This window comes from Cicer arietinum, chromosome 3, assembly GCF_000331145.2.
Source record: "Cicer arietinum cultivar CDC Frontier isolate Library 1 chromosome 3, Cicar.CDCFrontier_v2.0, whole genome shotgun sequence".
In the NCBI taxonomy this organism is placed as follows: Eukaryota; Viridiplantae; Streptophyta; class Magnoliopsida; order Fabales; family Fabaceae; genus Cicer; species Cicer arietinum.
Genome location: NC_021162.2, coordinates 47,062,339 through 47,080,265, shown reverse-complemented (window position 1 = coordinate 47,080,265; position 17,927 = coordinate 47,062,339). Strand labels below are relative to the sequence as shown.

Sequence of the window (17,927 nt, the reverse complement as noted above, 5' to 3'; positions counted from 1 at the left end):
TCTCCTATGGGTTTGTTACAGCCCCTCTCAATTCCGGAGAAAATTTGGGATGATATTTCGATGGATTTTATCACCGGTCTCCCAAAATCGAAAGGGTTTGAAGCAATTCTTGTAGTGGTGGATAGATTATCCAAGTATGGACATTTTATTCCCTTAAAACATCCATATACTGCGAGGAAGGTGGCTGAAATATTTATTAAAGAGGTGGTGCGTCTTCATGGGGTGCCACAATCCATTGTCAGTGATCGTGATCCACTGTTTGTGAGTCTATTTTGGAAAGAATTGTTTCGCTTACAAGGAACGATGCTGAATATGAGTTCGTCATATCATCCGGAGACGGATGGGCAAACGGAGGTGGTGAATCGGTGCTTAGAAGCATATCTGCGTTGTTTTGCATCGGAGCAACCGAAGGAGTGGTCGCAATGGATTCATTGGGCTGAATTGTGGTATAACACCACATTCCATGTGTCTACAGGAACTACACCGTTTGAGGCAGTGTATGGAAGAAAACCACCCACTGTGGTTAGATATTTACATGGAGAAACGAAAGTAGAAGCGGTAGCAACTGAATTGGTTGATCGTGATGACGCCTTACATCAACTTAAGTATCATTTGAACAGGGCCCAAGAACAGATGAAGAGGTATGCGGACAAGAAAAGAAAAGCATATTTATTTGAAGCGGGTGAGTGGGTATTTTTGAAGCTCCGACCCCATAGACAGCAGACAGTGACTAGAAGGATTAACCAAAAACTGGCTCCACGGTACTTTGGACCATTTCCGATCCTAAAGAAAATAGGGGCAGTATCCTACAAGTTGAAGCTACCAGAAGGAAGTAGAGTGCATGCAGTGTTTCACATTTCACAACTCAAGAAAGCTATTGGAGACTATTCTGCTGAATCTCAACTACTAGACGGGTTAGAAATGGAAGCAGAAGAGCCGGAAGAATTACTGGCTGCAAGATCAGTGATGAAATAAGGACAGCTGGTGCGACAATGGCTGGTGCGTTGGAAATGAAGAGCTGTAGAAGACACAACTTGTGAGGATGAATTACTACTAAAAAGTCAATTTCCATCTCTCAGCCTTGAGGACAAGGCTGCAGTTCCTAATGGCGGTAATGATAGAATTAGTGGGCTTAAGACTAGTGAAAGGTCCAAATCTGCAGTGTGGAGAACTTATGTCCGCAAGGGTAAAAAAGAGAATAAGCAGTCTATTAATGACAGGGCAGAGAAACTCATTAAATTCTAGGGATTTCAGTTACACATAGGGGAATAAATTAAGGAGGGTAGGGGAGTATTGCTCATGAATAATTATAATTATCATTGAATTAGGAGATACTATTTTCTCTGGAGGAGCTTTGCTCTGGATTATACATTGTATCAGAATTTTCCCTTCTTCCATAAATCAATAAATTTCCATTTTAGCTATCATTTTACGTTCACAGATCCCTATTTTTCTGTGACTCTATCAGTATTTATATATCATCCATCAAATAAGTGTGAAAGTTGAACTTTATAAGATTTGAGTCAATAGTAAGAAACTTAATAATATACAACCATACCGTTCAATAATATTGATCCTTTAAAACAGATGTGCACCAATAACGTAATAATTTGTCGACAAGGATCCAAATTACAATTTTTTTTTAATCTTAGGATAAATTTGATGTTGGCATACAATTTCTCATTTTCAACTACCAACAGTTTCACCTACCAACATGTTTTTTGCCAAATATTTCAATAATATAAACAGAAAACCCAATGTAATAATTACATCATAATTTCCCATCAATTAAATGGGAAAACATCACATAGTAGTAGTTCCTAGTGCAGGGTTCACACATCTAGTCCCAATTATAGAATTCTCCAAACGGCTTGTTCACCTCCACCCACAATTTCAAATCACATGCATCATCCCTTCCATTGGTTCACCACCATCTTCCTCTAAATCTTACATTCAAACCCTTCCACCATCCATTTCTTCTATTTTCCTTCCCCCCATAATCCTTGACCAAGTTCCAGATGATGAAATCCTTGCATTCCAAATTGAACTCTCAGTAAAATACTCTTTGCCACACATAAAACAAGAATTAAAGTCCTTATGTTCAAGATCAAAAGTTGTAGCTTTGGTTGTTGATGTTTTTGCACATGATGCTTTGGATTTAGCTAAGGAACTTAATCTCTTGTCTTATGTATACCTTCCACAAGCTGCTATGGTACTTTGCACTTACTTTTATTCATCACAAGTAGATGAAATTCTTTCTGATGAATCTAGAGATCCAAATGAACCTGTAAAGTTTCCAGGTTGTGTACCTTTTTATGCTAAGGATCTCCCTGTTCCTTTTAAACTTAGAAAGAAAATTGGTTACAAAAAATTCCTTGACCGTGCAAACAGGTTTCATCTTTCTGATGGGTTTTTTGTAAATAGCTTTGTTGAATTTGAAGAAGAGGCTGTAAAAGCTTTGAAGGAAGTGAGTAAAGAGAAGAAGCCTTTGGTTTTTTGTGTTGGACCCATTATTCAAAAAGGGTCAATTTTTGGTGAGGAGAATGGGTTGGGTTTGGAGTGTTTAAAATGGTTGGAAAAACAAGAACCTAAATCTGTTTTGTTTGTGTCATTTGGAAGTGGTGGCACACTTTCACAAGAACAATTTAATGAATTAGCTTATGGGTTGGAATTGAGTGGTCAAAAGTTTATTTGGATTGTAAAGGAACCAAATGGTGTTGCTAATGCTTCTTACTTTGGTGGTGAAATCGAAGACCCTTTGAATTTTTTACCAATTGGGTTTTTGGAGAGAACAAAGGAACAAGGATTTGTTGTTCCTAGTTGGGGTCCACAAATTCAGATACTTGGACATAGTTCAACTGGAGGGTTTTTATCTCACTGTGGTTGGAATTCAGTACTTGAAAGTGTTGTGTATGGTGTGCCTATAATTGCATGGCCATTGTTTGCTGATCAGGGAGTGAATGCTGCTATGCTATCTGATGGTGTAAAAGTGGCACTGAGACCAGAAGTTAATGACAATGGGTTGGTGGAAAGAAATGAAATTGATAAAGTTGTGAGGGAATTAATGGAAGGTGAAAAAGGTGTTGAAATTCGTAAAAGAATGGAACATTTGAAAAATGCTGCGGCTGTTGCAATAAATGAAATGGGACCATCTACAAAGGCTTTGTCTGAAGTGGCTGATGTTTGGAAAGGCATTTAGCAATTAGCATAACATGGAGACATAAGATTGTTTTCAGTTTATGAGATTTTGTTCTTGTTTGATTACAATACTATTTATATATTTGATGTTTTTTCGCTTGTGCAAATGTTCACCAACCTTGAAGTGGTTCTGGTTTTATTCATTTTTCCAGCTTCTTTCCAGCCCATTAACTTGTTACATTCGTTAATTTTAAGGAAATAGGGTGAAAGTTAAGCATTAATTGAAACTGAAAGAAAGAAAACCAACAAATCATAGTTTTGAACTTGATCAAGAAATGATACCAAAGTATTAATAAATTCTTCAATTTTGCCAAATATTTCGTCCAAGTGAAATTCGGTCTCACCCCTATGATCACAACCTCACCGAAACAACATATCTGGAGCAATCAGTTTTATATGCATACATTGCAATACGCAACTAATGAAGAAACAAATTATTAAAGAAATAAAAATTGACAGCAAGTAGAGATTGATTATACCATTGGACACAAGATAAAGCACCATTTTAGTTCTTAAAAGTAATGTTACTTTAATCTCTAACTCAGCCAAAAACTAAAATTAGTTCTGAAACAATCCAAATAATTCTTAAAAGATACAATTTACTATCATAAAAATATCTACAAAATATAATTTAGTATCAAAATAGTATTTGATTATTATAAAGTAAGGGGTATAAGTGACTAACATCATGCGAGGACTAATTTCGAATTTTGACTTAATAAGAGACAAAAGTCCTATACTTTTAGGGACAAAATGGTAATTTACTCCAAGAAAACCACTCACCAAATCAGTTGTACGCAGCTTTGAAAGTACCAAGGAAGTAACTCATCAGTGGTTGTGATGTGCAAGTGAGTGTACCCCACATTCTCCTAATCAGTTACTCCCTTACTTCAAAAATTCCACTTCCTATTTTCCAATTCACAAACCTATAACAAAAAGAAAAATTAAATTCAACATGTGAAGGATGAATCTATGATCTCACAATAAAAGGAGAACCCTAACACTGAATCAAAACAACAAATAATGTTATAACTCAAAATCAGCAATAGTAAAATAGAATGGATCCACAATTTTAACTTATAACTCAAAATCAAAATAAATATAATGAGTTGAAAATCGAAGAAACTGGACCTGAAAGTACCAAACATAATTGGAACGCGGATTGAAGAGTGAGAGAAAGCAGAAATCACAGTAGAAATGGTTGAGGCGGATTTTGAAGAATTTTGTTGCGGAAATAGTTGACCCGGATCTGGCAAAGATCGTCAATGCAAGTTGTTCAAAGAGAGATTAAGGACACGTTACATAGTGTAAAATAGATTTCGATATTCCTTATTTCTTTAGAGATTAAAAAAAGACTTTATGCATAGTCCTTTAAGTTATTATTATTTCATTATAAAAAAATTAGTCCTTGTTTTTTAACTATTTAGTTTTTCAATTTTTTTTTTACTCTTCAGGCTCATCAATTTTCATGAATTTCTGAATTTTAAATTTTAAAATTGTTCAAAAATCTTAAAGCTTTAACTTTAGTTCATGAACAACTTCTTCTTCTCTAATTTGTCATGTATTTATGAGTATATGCACTAAACTTAGAAATTGAAATTCAAAACCTATTTCATTTAAAAATTCATTTCAAACCTAAAAATTGAAAGCATTTATCACAAATTTGTATAAAATATATTGTTGTTATGATCTTTGTCTCATCCTTTATTTTCAAAATGTGTTTTATTTGGACTAATTAGAATTAAAAGTCTACGATATTTAAGTTAAAATGATTATTACAAAATAATTGGTCTAGGTTAATTTTAAATACGAATTCAATCAGTTAACTATATTGAATATTCGATTAGTTTATATTTTGTATACTCTAATTTTGTCTGATTAATTAAATATAATTTTAAAAAATAAATAATAATATATTTAATAAATATTTTACAATTATTATTATAAAATCTAAAAAATGTCAACTTATAAACATGGTCCAATTTTAAATCGATAGTGATATTTGTTTCTGGTATATTATATTAAACACCAAAAATATAATAAAACATAAAAAAAGAGATACGCTTTCCTTCTTTGCCTTCCTGCTCTAGCTTTCCTTTATGTTCCTGCTTCCCTTGCCTGTTATTAGTTTTACTAGTTGTGCACTCAAAAATAAAAATAGATAAGCCACTTTTTCTCTAATTATTTGAGATTCCTTAATTTTTGTTACAAAATAATAATAAAAAATTCATAATTTAATTTTATCTAATGAACACAAAGATTCACCACTTAACCTATAAAGATCAATTAGTAAAAGATGCTTTTTAGAGTGAAATTTGATACTAACTCTAAAAAAAAAAGCACCTAAAAGAAGAAGAAGAAAACAAGCATTGGAGTAAACAGAGAAGTAGTAAATAAAAACAAATACACAAAGTTAAGGTATATATAAATATATATATTCACTTTATACATTATAATCATTATGTTGTTATACAAATGTAATGTTCTAATTTGTAAGAGTATAAACAAGATTAGTTATGAATGAGAAAGTAAAGAACGTGTTTCTTTTATGGGTTTCCTATATGCAAAGAACGCCGCTTTGTGTTTTTGTTAAAAGCGTGTTTTCTAGATTTGCTTCTTATTAATTTTTAATAATATTTTTTATTGTTAATTTAAAATAAAATTAAGTCTGGTCTAACAAATAAACAAAACAAATCTATTCATTTGGGAGTTCAAGCCATTTAAAGTTAAAATCTTTCTAAAATTTTGAATTTAATTTTTTTTCCTAAAATGTTTCTAAGGAGTTTTTTTTTTAAGAAATAGCTCATCAGTTAGCTAAGGCCCAAGATTGAGGCGCTTTTATAGAGGTGCTAGCTCTCACCATCTACAGAGTTTTTCTATTCTCAAGTGTTCAAGAAATTATAGATTTAGCAACAATAGATGTCTTCCTAGCTTTGAGGAATAGAGGAGAAAATCCTACAACAGTAGTCCTCATTGATGTGTACTACACACTTAACTATTGTCATGAGAAAAAAGGCAAGCAAATTTTGTGTTGTTTACCTGTTTTGTATGTCTGGTTGGTGAATCATATGTTTGATAGTGGGTGCCAAAAGCGTTGTCCTATCAATGATTTCAAGAATTGTTACGTTGACATAAAGGATAATTGAAAATGGACTCGAAGATTGGTAAATCTTAAAAATATTTCGATGGTATGCGAGATGGCGAGAGGTAAAAGAAGTTATATACCAATGTGGACCATTCCCTAATGTGCCACTTTTGAGGACCAGAGGTTGCGTGATTATAACACAGTGTTGACCTTGAGACAACTTTTATATCCCATCATAGAAGACCATCGCTAGAACTAATAACCCATTTTATTCCTTATGACATAACTCCGTAAAACATTGAAGATTTGAGGACAATACATCAATCTTGGAATACGATAATCAGAAAAGGAAAGTAGCTAGGAAGTACAAGTTGTGGTGCAGATGATTACTGCCGATAGTGGATCAAGAATAGGGTCCAAGAGATTACGCTACCTTTTTGTCGTACATCTAAGGTGGTCGATGAAACACCGATGCAATCCACTATTGTTAGTGAAGAGATTGAGAGGTTGCAAGCATTAATTCTAGAGGCATAAGAAGAAAAGAAGACAATTTCCCTTGAAAGATCAAATAAGATGGAAAATATGGAGGAATATTGTAGGCTCAAGCTTTTAATGCAATTTAAGGGTATCTACGAGTCTTTAAGTTTGAGAAGACAAGAAAGAAGCCAAGCAGAAGAGGAGGTTGAGAAATTGAGAAAATGGTGGAAATATTTCAAAAGTAGTGAGAGAAATGTAAAAAGACAATTAGAAGATTTGAAACAGCAGTTGGAGAGAGTGGTAGCAGAATATAAGACAAGGATAGAAGAAGAAAAGAATGAAAAATAAGAAGCGTTTGCCATGTACCAAGATGCATGGTTGAAGGAACTAAAGGAGGAAAATATGTTAAGAATGTGAATGATTGATCAAGTGGAAGCTATAAAGATGCTCGAGCAAGAAGGGATGATGTGGATGGATCGCTGTGAAAGACTAACTTTCATAACCAACCAGGCCATCAAAACGGTCTTCGTACTCCTAAGGAAAGCAAAAGGAAGAATAGTTTCATCTGCCACACCTGTTGAGATTATTACGTTCATTCAACATTGTAATAGTTTGATATAAGCAATGAATGGTTTAATTCACCGAGAGCGATAGAAACAATGTGTTTCAAATATAGAGAAAAATGTTTCACTTGTACCCTTTTAATTATCAATGAAAGAGTTTGTTTTGAGTTTCTCTACGTATGAGTTTGATTTAGATGCATGGTCCATAAAAGATGTTTTTGCCTATGTTGTGAAATCAATTCTAATACCCATATGCATGCATATAAATCTTCATTTTTTAACTAGCATCATATGATATGTCAGAAGAAAAAAAAAATCAATAAAGTTGTTTCCCCAAAATCAAGAAGTGATGAGAACAGATGTTAGCCAACTCAAGGACAAGGTTGATAACATCCTAGAGTCTATACAAGCTTTGGCAAGGAAAGAGAATACAGATGGGAATCCTGCAACTGCAAATGAAGAACACTATACCACGTTTTCCCATCCACCAGGCTTTACCTCGACTACCCAACAATTTTGTACAGTAGCTATGCAATTTCTTATATATGGTCTCCCATCTGGTTACACTCCACCCTTATTCATCAACCCTATAGACAACAACCAAAAACCACTCAACTATCAACTCCCAAAGCCTAAACCAACCACAAATCTCATCTCCTATGGGCAATGTGCCACCCAAAAACACTATACCCTTAGAAAATATTCCATTAAGTGCACCTCAAATACCTTATTTCGTTGCTAACACAAATTGACAACAACATCAATTTATGCATGATGATACACAATTGAAAAAATTCCATGTTTTAGAAGATAATATAAAATTAATTTAGGGGAATAATATTTTTGGTCTCGAAGCTTTTAATATGTGTTTGGTTCCTGATGTGACGATCCCTTCAAAATTCAAGGTACTTGAGTTTGAAAAATACAAAGGTGCCACATGTCTTAAAAATCATTTGACCATGTATTGTGGAAAAATGGCTTCTCATACTCATAATGACAATCTTGTTATTCATTTTTTTCAAGACAATTTGAGTGGGGCATCATTAAGTTGGTATATGCATATCGAGCGAAATCGAATCAATTTGTAGAAAGACATGACTAATGTCTGCTTGAAACAATATAGGTACAACATTGACATGACCTAAAACATAATAAAATTGCAAAATTCATTGAAAAATGACAATGAAACATTCAAAGAAAATGCACAACGCTGTTGAGAAGTGGAATCGCAAGTAGATCCTCCTTTATCTGAAAGAGAAATGACTGGTATATTTATGTATACTCTCCAGTCACCTTTTTATGATAGAATGATTAAGAGTATACCATCAAACTTTTCTGACATGGTCATGATAAGAGAAAGAGCATAAAGTGAGATGAGGAATGGTAAGATCGTATGTGGAGTGAGTGGTGTGAAGAAACCGCAGATGGGAAATTTCCAGCCACCGATACCCCAAATTCTCTACACTCCCTATCATATATGGATGCGACTTCACAAACTCCATACCCTCAATATCACCAAGGCTAGCTTATTATAAACCATTTCTTGTCCAAACCCTTCCTGTCATATTTTCCCAACAAAACCAATGAAATCAAAATTCAAGCCCGAACCAATACAAACCACCAACCAATCGAGAAAATAAGCTAGCCCATTTTGACCCGATTCCTATGACATACAACCAATTGTTGTCTCACCTACTCCATAATTCAATGGTCGTCCTAAGACCAATGAAACCTCTAGAGCAACTATTCCCAAAACGGTACAACCCAAATTCCAAATGTAAATACCATGCAGGAGCTAAAGGGCATTCCGTCAAAGATTGTCAAGTCCTAAAATCTAAAGTGCAAGAACTGATTAATGCAAAATGGCTTACGTTCAATGAAGACAGTCCCGATGTGGGGGAGTAATCCCTTTTTGGGCCACAAAAATTCCTTTGTCAATGTCATCGAATATAAGGTAGACCAATGTGCAATTAAGAATATAGACCATGTGAAAACCCCTGCGAAAGTGATTTTTGGGGGAGCTATTCAAGTTAAACTTGATTGATATGAATAACAAGGAGATTAATATTAGTGGCATTCACCCTACTTGTTCACGCTCTATAAATTATTTTGAAAAGCTCGAGGAATTCCTTCAAGAATTAATGGACATGAATTTCATACAGGTAAGTTGTGCAAAAGATAATCATGTGTTGATCATAGAGTTGTGCTTTGAAAGTAATAGATTTTTCTCAAGACCATTGGAAATTCTCTATAGAAAAGATGATCTAAAGATAACTCCAAGTGGGCCAAATCTAATAATTGTCCAAGCCACAACAACTTTTCCTTATGAAAGTGCCTAGGTGGTACCATGGAAGTATGAAGTCACATCCCATTTGCTCAATCATCAATCAAGTGATAACTCTTGCCTAAAGAAATTGATGTCACCAATATTTCAGGGATTGATATGATGACTCGAAGTGGTCGAGTCTACGTTCCTAAACAACCTAGAAAAAGGGATGGTCATGGAGAAAATGGAAAATAAGCTCTAAATCGTGCTAGAAAAGAACTGGAGACTTGCAAAAACACGATGTTTAAAGAAGAAGTTAATGAATTTTTGAAGTTTATCAAGTAAAGTGAATATAAGGTGGTGAAGCAGCTAAATCAATCCCCTTCTAAGATATATGTTACTTCCTTGTTAGTGAACTATAAAGCAAATAGAAGGGCACTGATGAAAGTTTTAAACAAGGCTCATGTTACTCATGACATCAATGTCAACTAGTTTAATGGAGTTCTTGGTAACATCACCGCTAGTAGTTGTTTGAGTTTTAACAATGGAGAATTACTAGTTGAGGAGACATAGCATAATAAAGCACTACACATCTCTGTGAAGTATCATGATCATATTTTTGCACGGGTGCTAGTTGATAATGATTAGTCATTGAATGTCATACTGAAATCAACACTCTCAAAACTATTTGTTGATGAAGCTTATATGAATCTCAATGATATGATGGTGAAAACATTTGGTGGATCAAGGAGACAAGTTAACAGTGAGATTGAATTGTCGATTCAAATCAGACCCCATGCCTTTGGAATAACCTTCCAAGTAATGGATATTAAGTCAATGTACAATTTCCTTTTAGGGATACAGTGAAGTCATGTTGTTGGAGCAGTGACATCCATTTTCCATAAAAGCTAAAGTTTATAATGAACAATAAGCTGATAATAATATATGGGAAAAACAGATATGATAGTGAGCCATTTATCTTATATGGGCTACACCGAAGACACAAAGACTTCATTTCAAGCATTAGAAATTGCAAATGTTGTCTTCATGGGTGAAAGGTCTCGCTTAAAGGAACCATAAATGTCTATCGCATCATTGAAGTCTACCAAATCAATGTTGGAAGGATGTGTTTTTGTTAAATTGGAGAAATTGTTAGAACTACCATAAAAGAATGATAAATACGATTGGAATATGTACCTACCAATATTGATAAGGAAAAGGTTGTGAAAGAAAAAAAAAAGCATGATGGCTCGTCTTGAAAACCGGGCATCAAATTCATAGAAGATTCTTATTTGTGACATTCACCAAACCTTTCAAAGCACCATAATAATATATGCTAACTAGGTGGTTGTTGTGGAAAAATATCACGTTGATGATGATACCCTTAAACTAGTGTACTCTTGTCCTCCAAACATCAATCTCAACAATTGGAGGATCATCAAGTTTCCCGTATTTTTTTAATTCATGTTCAAAGTAATTATGTATTTTAACTCATTTTGCTCTACCCAAGACTATAAAGATAACTAATTAGAGCACATGTATTTCATTTCCGTACTTATTATCAATAAATGCATTTTTAAATTCTCTAGTCGTTTCTTGTTTCTTTTTTTTTTTTCTTCTTGAAATGGCCATCTTTCTTCATATTTTCTTTTTTCCTTTTTCTTTTTAATTTAAATAATGCAAAGTGGAAAATGAATTTGTTGTAAAAAGTAGTGCTAGAACCCCTTCTTATAATTTTGAATGCTCAACTAATCACATTGATAAGGATTGTGAAGACGATTTTGAGCCTCTCAAAACTATAAAGGCTAATGGAACAAGCTAAAATAATATATCCCTGTCAAGAACCTATTAAGGTGATCAATTTGGGGATTGAATATGATAAGAAATAAATTAAAGTTGGTATGTCTATAAAAGAAAATGAACGAGAAAATTTGATTAAACTTTTATTTGATTATGTGGACATCTTTGCATAGTCATATCAGGATATGCTTGAGCTAGATACTAACATAGTTGAACACAAGCTATCGCTTAAGTCTGAATGTGCTCCAACTAAACAAAAACTGAGGTGGATGAGGCTTGATATGTCACTTAAAATTAGAGAAGAGCTCAAGAAGCAATTTGATGTTGGTTTCTTAGCAGTGGCAAACTATCTTCAATGGATTGTTAATATTGTCCTAATTCCAAACTAGGATGGAAAAGTTCGAATATGCGCTGATTATCGGGATTTAAATAAAGCTAGCCCTAAAGATGATTTCTTTTGCCTCATATTGATGTCTTAGTGGATATAAATGATCAATATTCTCCTTTCTCCTTCATGGATGGTTTCTGAAGGTACAATCAAATCAAGATGGCTCCTGATGATATGGAGAAAACTACATTCATCACAAAATGGAGAACTTTCTACTATAAAGTGATGTCATTTGAATTGAAGAATGCTAAGGAAACTTATCAATGAGCAATGTCAACTTTGTTTCATGACAGAGTGCATAAGGAAATAGAGATTTGTGTGGAAGATGTGATTACAAAGTCTAGGACAGAAGAATACCATGTTGTTAACCTTCAAAAATTGTTTGTCCGACTAAGGAAGTTCAGACTCCATTTAAACCCTGATAAATGCACTTTTGGTGCATGTTGAATCTGGTAAAAAAGAGCATGCTATTTATTATTTGAGAAAAAATTCACCAGTTGTGAAACAAGGTTTTCACTGTTTGAACGAACATGTTGCGCATTAACATGAGTTGCTCATTGGTTGAAGCATATACAAGTTATGTCATACAACTTGATTGGTGTCTAAAATGGACTCAATTAAGTACATAATAGAGATACATGTTCTTATTGGAAGGATTTCCCATTGGGAGATGTTATTATCGGAATACGACTTGGTGTATGTTACACATATGACTATCAAAGGAAGCGCACTAGTAGAGTATTTGACCCAAAAACATGTAAAAGATTATCAGTCAATACAATGTGAACTCCCTAATGAAGGCATAATGACTTTATTTGAAAAGACTTAATCATTTGATAAATAAAGATACGTTGGTGTTTGATGGTGTTTCTAATGCATTAGGGCATGAAATTGGAGCCATTTTGATTTCCTCGGAGAACTAGTTCACTCCATTTACGACTAGATTGTGTTTTGATTGTACAAAAACTATTGCAAAATATGAGGCATGTGTCATGGGCATTAAAGCAACCATCGAATCAAAGGTAAAAGTTCTTGAGTTATATGGAGACTCATCGTTGGTCATCCATCAGACAAAAAGAGAATTGACAGAACACTTTGAGAAACTCAAGATTCCATATTGATTTTGTATCATATGCATATCAAAGAATTGACAGAACACTTTGAGAAAATCATTTTTCAGCATGTTCCTCGAGAAGGAAACCATTTGGCCAATGTCCTGGCCACATTATCATCAATTTTCAAAATAAGCACCAATCAAGATGTGCTAATCATAAAAATTCAACAAAAGAATAAGCCAACATATTGCTTATCAATAGAAGAAGAGCATGACAACAAGCCATGATTTTAAGATATCAAATCCTATGTTAAGGATAAGAAATATCCATTAGGTGTTTTAGAGAACGCCAAGAGGGTTTTAAGGAGGTTGTCAATAAACTTCTTCTTAAATGGTGATGTGTTTTATAAGATAAATCATGAAATTGTTCTCCTCATATGTGTTGATAAAACGGAAGCAGAGAAAATCATTCAAGAGGTTCACGAAGGTTCTTTTGGAACTCATGGAAATGGACACGCAGTCGCCAGAAAAATCTTTAGGGTTGGCTACTATTGGTTGATCATGGAGTCTGATTACTTTAGTTACATAAAGAAATGTCATAAATGTCAAAACTAAACTGATAAAGTACATGTACCGCAAACCTATTTGAATGTCTTAACATCACCATGGTCATTTTCAATGTGGGGGATGAATGTTGTTGGACTAATTGGACTTTAGGCTTCAAATGAGCATTAATTCATCTTTGTAGATATTGATTATTTCAAATTGGATCAGACAAAATATCGATGGAGATTGTTATAAGAAAAAACAACATTGTCGACTAAGTCATGATATAAAGAAAGTAGTTATTTATATTATAAATAAATATGAATTTGTTATTATTTTTATAAATGTAAAAAAATTCTTTTGGACTATTCAACTATGAATTTTGGAGTAAAAATAAATAATGAATTTATTGCATTATTTTATTGATTATTGAAATGGCTAATTTTGATTAGATGTTTACATTTTGATGATTAATTTTGAAAAGATACCACATCAGTATTTTTATGTGGGAATAGATGAAATACATTATATTAGCCCTTAACATGTATTAATAAATAAATAAATATATATATATTAACATTTTATAAATAAACATATAGATAGATAAATGCAATAATATTTAATAAATTATTTCAATTTAAATAACATATTAAAAGATCAATCTTAAAAATAACATGTTGAAAATAAAACATGTAATAATATATTTTAAATTCAAATTTAATTTTTTTCAGTTAATTTTTTTTAAAATAACATATATTTAAATTTGAATAGGAATCGAAATTGAGAAAATAACATTTATTAATTGACATTTATGATACTGAATTGAATTAAATAACATTTATTGAGTAATTAAATAATATAATTCATTGGTTTATAATGAGTATTGAATTTATTGATGCATGAGAGATTGCAAAAAATGTATAGAAACATAACATTTTTAGGATTTTGCCATTTGGTGAACGATTAATATTAAAACATTTTGTATATAAATTTTTAACTTCTCTTTTGTTATAATCTTCACTATCTCTCATAATAGTATAAATTCCTATAAAGCTAAAAAATATTTTCAGTAAAATTCAAACAAAACAGAGGATGTTGATTCAAAATCTAATAAAGTTGTGTCTATAATTTTGAATTAATTGTTGGAGAATGTTTTCACACACACACACACATATATATATATATATATATATCTGAATAATAAATTTTTCTCAGTCTCTATAAAATTTATAAATTTAGTTTTAGTTTCCATTAAAAGACTTTCAACAATTTTTTTTATTAATACTTGGAGCTTGTGGCTCATACAAACAATCAAAAAATCATATACTTGATTGTTATAAAAAAATAATAAAAAAACTAAACATATACCAAAGATAATAAAAAATCTTAGAACTAACACTGCATAATACAATTTACTTTTAGTAACATTTTTTCACACTAAGCACAACCAATAATTATTGATATCTTTCTGTCTAAAAACCAACTCCATAACTCCAGAAGAAACATCTTTGCAAACACATTGATTAAATTCATGCACTCCTTGTACATTATTGCTACCTACAGAGAGAAAGGGAACATCACAAGAAGTAATTAAAAAACAAATTTATTCCTAGCTGTATAAAATCACACACGATTTAATAAAAACACATGGAGATCTTCAAAAATACAAAAGAAGTTGAACCTTTTATGACTACTTCACGTATCTTTAAACGAGAAATCATACATATGAAAAAAATAAATAAGAAAATAAAAAAACATCGTAAATTAAAAAAGAAAAACTTTAGAAAATAGGTGGATGATATACAAATATTACTAAGAACTAGTAAACAATAACAACAACAAACATTGAATTAATATATGTAAAAAAGAATGAGTAAAATGTGAATGAGAATCATAAATGCAAAGAAAAAGAATGAATTATTATAAATAGTAAACAACTATAATCATTAATGGGCCTAATTTTTTTAATGTGGTTCACTTAGAAAATTGTTATTGTTATTGCTAACTAATTTCTTACCATATTTAAGTTATAATTAGTGTATTTAATTCAAAAATTGAATATAATTCATTTGATTAATTATTATTAAAAAAATTCATACATTTTTTTATTTATAATTTTTGTAAATGCGTAGAGAAATATGAAAGGAAAAAAAATAATTCAAAATAACAAAATTTAATATAACAATTTAACGTAATAATAAAGTAAAATTAATGGCATTTAATGAAAAACATTTTCATATCAATGGAGATATGTTGTAAAAGAATGTCTACAAATCAATTTGACAGAGAATATGCTTGAATATGTTATTTTTCATTTGAAATTTGATTTAATTATTATTTACAAAATTCATTACATTAAATAATTAAAGTTTTGTTAGATGTGAATGAAAAATATTAGAAAGACATTACATATTTTTTTTGTCTAAAACTTGCCACGTGTACTATTTTCTTTGGTGTAAAATAATTGTTTATATTGTAGATGTAGATTATGAATGAATGAGTTTATAAAGCACAAACAAATTTTCCCAAATAACAATTTTTTATAGATTAAACTCAATTTTTAAATTTGATATATTATTTCTAAAATCATATTTCAATTTTCTAATAGTTGGCCTCTTCATAAATTAAATTTAAATCACCACTGTTAGTGGTTAATATATAATGACCACAATTTCTTAATTTGTTTTTTATTTTTTTATTTTTAAGATAATAGAATGCCTATTTTAAAGTAAATAAGAGTTAAGACTTATTTAATATCTATAAAATGATTTATACGAGTCAATGATACTGGTGAGTACCATTTCTCGGTTTTACTGAACCAATTAGCAGCAATAAGCAAATGACCAATATATAGTTGCAACTAAATGTATGTATACCAAACTTCACTTCCTTTCTATAAAACTAATAAAATAAAATTTGGAAAACAATTGGCTCTCCCTTTTCTAACCAAGTTGCCCTCCTTTCTCTCTCTCTACATTTCTTCTTTTTCTTCACATAAAAACAGTTATTTGAAATATATTTTTTATTCAAAATCACTTCTCTCTCCATTGTTTATATCTCTTTTTATATAAATAGGTAATTTTCATCTTATAGATTTATTTTATATTTTTTTTTTATTTCACTATTATAGCGTGATATTGTTTTATTCATCATCTTAGTGTGATATTATTTGATGTATCTCATCTTATTATAGTGTTTCTCTAGTTCAAATTGATATATTTACTTTGTTTATATCTATTACATATTTAAACAATGAATTTTATAACGTTATAGATTTGAAGAAATAATTATTTCAGACACTTTTATTTTGTCACTTTTGTAGACATTTGTAACATCCCGCTTTGTCGGGACATTAACTAACAGAAATTTTAAACGTAAAATTACAAATTCTTTTTTATTTATTTATAACTATTTTAAATACTCATCTATCTTAAAATCAATTAATAATATTTTTTAGTTTTATTTTCAAAATACAGAATCAAAATATTTACAATCACTAAAAGTAAATTTAATACGTTAAACAAAAGAAACTCCTAGAGTCAAAACTTTCGACGTTTGACTACCCAAACATAAATCCTAGTTGGTCACAAACTTTAGACTTGTGGAAAACTCACCAAACAAGTCTAACACCAATACAGAAGTATCTCGGAGCCTCCAACTGCATGCTTTTGTACTTTATCGCATTACTCCTATTAAGTTGATCGTGATATTATTCGCTCAAATAACACGTGACGTCCTGTCAAATGTAAGGGTCATCTCCAAATAACAAACACAGAGCATATATGCATGCATATATAGTTGTTATAGCAAAATATAAATAAATCATTTACTTCATTTAACAGTTAAAATCACAACTCACCAAAGATACATTAACAATGAAAATATAACAGTACAATGTTTGCGTAATTAATAACATTAATTCACCCAAATGACCAACAACAGGTACAGTGACAATACAAATATAACATTATGATATATACATAATTAATAACATTTATTCATGCATCCAACTACCGAAAAGTACAATAACAACAAGATATAGAAGTACTATATCACATGTTTAACAACGTTAATTCACCAAAAACCAGGAGATACACTATCACATTTTTTAATAACGTTAATTCACCCAAAACCAGGAGATACACTATCACATTTTTTAATAACGTTAATTCACCCAAAACCAGGAGATGTATTAGTTATTTTTATAAAACACTAGTCACACTTTAATTAATGCATATCCAACAGAACTTATTACTTAATCTATATGCCAACGTAATGATTCTGGAATATCATCTCCCCCACAAGGGCTTTCGTGGGTCCTTCCAAGCAACACCACTAACTCGAGCATTGTGGGTCCTTCCAAGCAACACCACTAACTCAACATCCCCGCAAGGATCTGTGGGCTCCAACCAATTATGGACGCACCACCACACGACTATGAATGAATGCATGAATGTGGACACTTTAATAAAATATAATGCGATACTAACTTATTAACGACATATCACATAACATTTATTCTTCACACTTTGAATATGTTCAACACAACC

At 31.5% G+C, this 17,927-nt stretch overlaps 1 protein-coding gene and 1 long non-coding RNA gene across 3 annotated transcripts in view; one reads left to right on the top strand and one right to left on the bottom strand.

Moving 5' to 3' along the window:
• Window positions 1-4,543, bottom strand: part of LOC101501877 (uncharacterized) — a 21,297-nt gene extending 16,754 nt beyond the window's left edge. For both annotated transcript variants that reach the window (XR_189496.3, XR_012162414.1), the window contains exons 1-2: window positions 4,330-4,543; window positions 3,982-4,124 (exon numbers count right to left, since the gene is read on the bottom strand). This is a non-coding gene — a long non-coding RNA (uncharacterized lncRNA). The remainder of the gene's footprint in view (window positions 1-3,981; window positions 4,125-4,329) is intronic.
• UGT72Y1 (hydroquinone glucosyltransferase) lies at window positions 1,671-3,297 on the top strand. Its single transcript, XM_004492133.4, has one exon. It carries the CDS (start codon window positions 1,793-1,795, stop codon window positions 3,197-3,199), a length of 1,407 nt encoding a protein of 468 aa, XP_004492190.1. The 5' UTR covers window positions 1,671-1,792; the 3' UTR covers window positions 3,200-3,297.
• Window positions 4,544-17,927: the final 13,384 nt, after the last annotated feature.

Excerpts from the sequence above, each read along its gene's own strand:
- UGT72Y1 (XM_004492133.4), top strand. The coding sequence starts at position 1,793 with ATGGGAAAACATCACATAGTAGTAGTTCCTAGTGCAGGGTTCACACAT.